At 35.9% G+C, this 3,613-nt stretch overlaps 1 protein-coding gene across 1 annotated transcript; it reads right to left on the reverse strand.

The window, feature by feature from the left end:
- Positions 1-792: 792 nt before the first annotated feature.
- LOC100517754 (olfactory receptor 4C12-like) lies at positions 793-1,722 on the reverse strand. The gene has a single exon (XM_003124181.1). The coding sequence runs from the start codon at positions 1,720-1,722 to the stop codon at positions 793-795; it is 930 nt and encodes a 309-aa protein (XP_003124229.1).
- Positions 1,723-3,613: the final 1,891 nt, after the last annotated feature.

Raw genomic sequence — 3,613 nt, forward strand, 5'->3', positions numbered from 1 at the left:
TAGCTCTGATTCGAGCCCCACCCTGGGAACCTACATATGCCGCAGGTGCAGCCCTAAAAAGCAAAACACACTACTATACACACACACACACACACACACACACACACACACTACTATATATAAAAAAGGTAACTAAAAAGGACTTACTGTAAAGAACAGAGAAACCTACTCCATACTGTACAATAACCTATAGAGGGAGAAAAATCTAAAAAAGAATGGCTCTATGTCTATGTGTAACTGATTCACGTTGATGTACACCTGAAACTAACACAACATTGTAAGTCAACTCTACCCTGATAAAAAATTTCTAATTTAAAAAATTAAAAATAAAAATGATATGGAAAATACCTAATCCAATGCCAGTCTTATTTGTATCTCATTTCATGTACAACAAAGATTTAATGAACAAAAAAATTCACAAAAGAATTTATATTGAGCCCAAAGTAAAGGAATAACATTAAATATGTTATTTTCATAATCAGCACTAACCAACGTCTCAATGTTAATAATAAGAAAATTTTATATGAATCCAATATTCTAGATTCATACTTTTAAACTTCTGAATACATTTCAGATTTCCAGGTAACAGATAAATCTTTATTGATTAAGAAGCATTAAGGTTTGATGACAAGAATATGGGATGGGAGACAGTAAATCTAGATTGCAGTCCAAGCTTTAATGGTTATCTGCAAGTAGTGTAAACCTTGTTAGAGCTGAAATCTTCATCTATAGCTCAAGAGGCTTAGACTAGATTGCCTTTATTACTTTATCCATAATGCTCAAAAAGTCTGTTTAATCATTATTTGAAGTCACTTTCTTCCTCCAGAGTTTCCTCATAGCATTTTTTACCTCAGCATTTCTGAGGGTATAGATTAAGGGATTTAACATAGGGGCCACCATAGTGTAAAAGACAGCAACAGCTTTATCAATGGGCAGAGTGGTCGCTGGGCGCAGATACACAAAGATACAGGGCACAAAAGATAAGACAACTACAGTGATGTGAGAGACACAAGTGGAAAGGGCTTTGCGCCTACCCTCCAAGCTATAGTGCTTTAGGGAGCACAAGATAACTGCATATGAGACCAACAAGAGGAGCAAATTAAGTAGACAGATGAACCCACTGTTGGCTACAACAAAGAGGCCAAGGGTTTGAGTGTCCATGCAGACAAGTTTCAATAAAGGGTACAAGTCACACATGAAGTGATCTATGACATTGGGGCCACAGAAAGGCAGCCTGACAATAAGAAGAATCTGAATGGTTGCATGGAGAAATCCTCCAGTCCAGGCCACTCCCAGCAGGACAATACACAGCCTGTGGCTCATGATGGTTGTGTAGTGAAGAGGTCTGCAGATGGCCACATAGCGGTCATAGGCCATCACCATCAGTAGGATAATCTCAGTAGCACCGAAAATGTGTTCAGCATAGACTTGAGCCATGCACCCAATAAAGGAGATACTTTTCTTCTTGTTAAGGGTGTCCACAATCAGCTTAGGAGCTGAGGAAGAAGAATAAATTGTGTCTATCAAGGAAAGGTGGGTCAGGAAGAAGTACATGGGGGAGTTCAGAGCCTGGCTGGTGGTAAGAGTAACCACAATGAGCAGGTTGCCTGAAAGAGTTATCATGTATACAACCAAAAACACCACAAACACTACGTTTTGCATTTGAGGATTCTGGGTAAGACCGATTAAAATGAATTCGGTCACATTTCTCTTTTTCTCCATTTTTTGGTATGGTTGAAAGAACGCTTTACCTAAAAAAATAAAAGAAAGGAAAAATGAACCACAAAAGGATGAAATACTTCAAAACTCTGCCTTTTAACAGTACTCTTATAATTTCTCAGATGATTCCTTCTCTTGTCAAAACTGTCTAGGAAGAGCTACCTCAAAATTTCTCTGAGTTAACTCTCTTAGTCTTTTTTTTTTTTAATTCTGGACTCAAAATTATAAGACATATGAAAACCAGAAGAAAGAAACTACATCTCCTTCTGTCTTTGTAATCACCAGAACTTCCTTGGCTATCAATATAATGGACGAACGAAGTGATTAGAAGTAATAATTTTGGAGACAAACAAGACTTTAAAATGTATGTGTGAAGTAACTTGAAAAAAAAGATAAAATAGTTTGCATATTCTAAGCATGTAAAAGTAATATAGGTAAAAATTAGTGAATGATACTCAATTTGTATTTAAAGATGCTAGGTTTTATACGTGCCATTGAAGAATAAAACTCAAATTTTAAAAATTTCTTATAAAATTTAATATAGATTTTGTCTTCTACACATTAAAATTTAATGTCTAGAAAAAGTGATGCAGAAATAAATTATTATACTTAGGACTTTTACTCCTAAATGAGAGATTATGTGTAAACTTAATTTTTTTAGTATTTTCAAAATCTACAGTTTATATTACTAATTTTATGATCAGAAAATATAATTTCCATGTTCTGTCTGAGACTCCTCAAGTTGAAATAATGAATTTTTAAAGTGATTGGGATAGGTATGGGAAAACAAACATAGGGAAGTGGACATTAGCACATTGTGAGATCCAAAACATATTGTCTGGATATAATTCAGTTAGTTGAGCTAATGTATTGAGGAACTTGTTGTTATCAGTTCACCTAATGGACATAGAGTGAGGGCTTGACTGGGTAACAAGGGCTTGAGAAGATCAGGGCAGAGGGTGAGGCTGCCCTGATTGCCCCCTGGATCCCTTATAATCATCCTAAATTCCATCTTTAGTCTACCAAAGATTATTGATGTCTGATTTTAACTTATACAATTTATACTGACAGCCAATAAGTCAAGCCTGGATAATCAAATAGGTCAGTGCAATGCAAAGTCTATTTCCATTTACCTGATGAGGAAATACACATAGTATTCAAACTTTATGGTAGAATAGTAAACTAAGTATTGTCAGTATTAATGTTCACTTTTCCCTAAACCTAAGATTCCATTACTCTCTTTCTACTTACACATTCTGAAAAGCACAAGGCAGTGAAGTGTAGAATGAATTATCTTGTTACATGTAGTCAATAATAAGGCACATGGAAAGGAAACCTCTTCTGGGTGATCCCGCAAGGGCTTCACTGAGCAGCTAGCTTTATGGTTCCAAGCTAGGAGAGGGGTCCCCTTTCTGGACAGTCCATTGCATCAAAGAATCCTTCCAGGAACAATAACACTGAAGAAGAAAGTTGAGTGCACTTCTCATTGCCAGTTCTCCTCTAGAGAAGATGACCCTTGGGAGAATCAACAACCAAAAATCAGACAAAAATCCCAAACTTGATTTATTCATCCTCATGATTTCACTTATTACCTCAGATTCTTACAAATCTTGAAGTGGTGAGAATATATTTTTAAAACAGTTCTCTTGCACAGTTTTCACTGGCTCCTTTTGTCCCACACAACACAAAAGTGAACACCCAAACAAAACAACTTGGTCTATGTCAAAATCAATGACTTTGATGGCCTTTGTTAATTGTGAGACCCAAGCATGGGATTATTTTCTTTTTCATTTTAGTCCAAAGACCAGGAGAGTTCCTGTTACCATTTAAATCCTCTAATATCCATACTTCTCCAAAAAAAGGACAAATGGACAGAAGTTATGACATAACAAAA

Source organism: Sus scrofa, unplaced genomic scaffold (assembly GCF_000003025.6).
Source record: "Sus scrofa isolate TJ Tabasco breed Duroc unplaced genomic scaffold, Sscrofa11.1 Contig74, whole genome shotgun sequence".
Lineage (NCBI taxonomy): Eukaryota > Metazoa > Chordata > Mammalia > Artiodactyla > Suidae > Sus > Sus scrofa.

Coding starts and splice junctions, on each gene's coding strand:
- LOC100517754 (XM_003124181.1), bottom strand. CDS start 1,722: ATGGAGAAAAAGAGAAATGTGACCGAATTCATTTTAATCGGTCTTACC.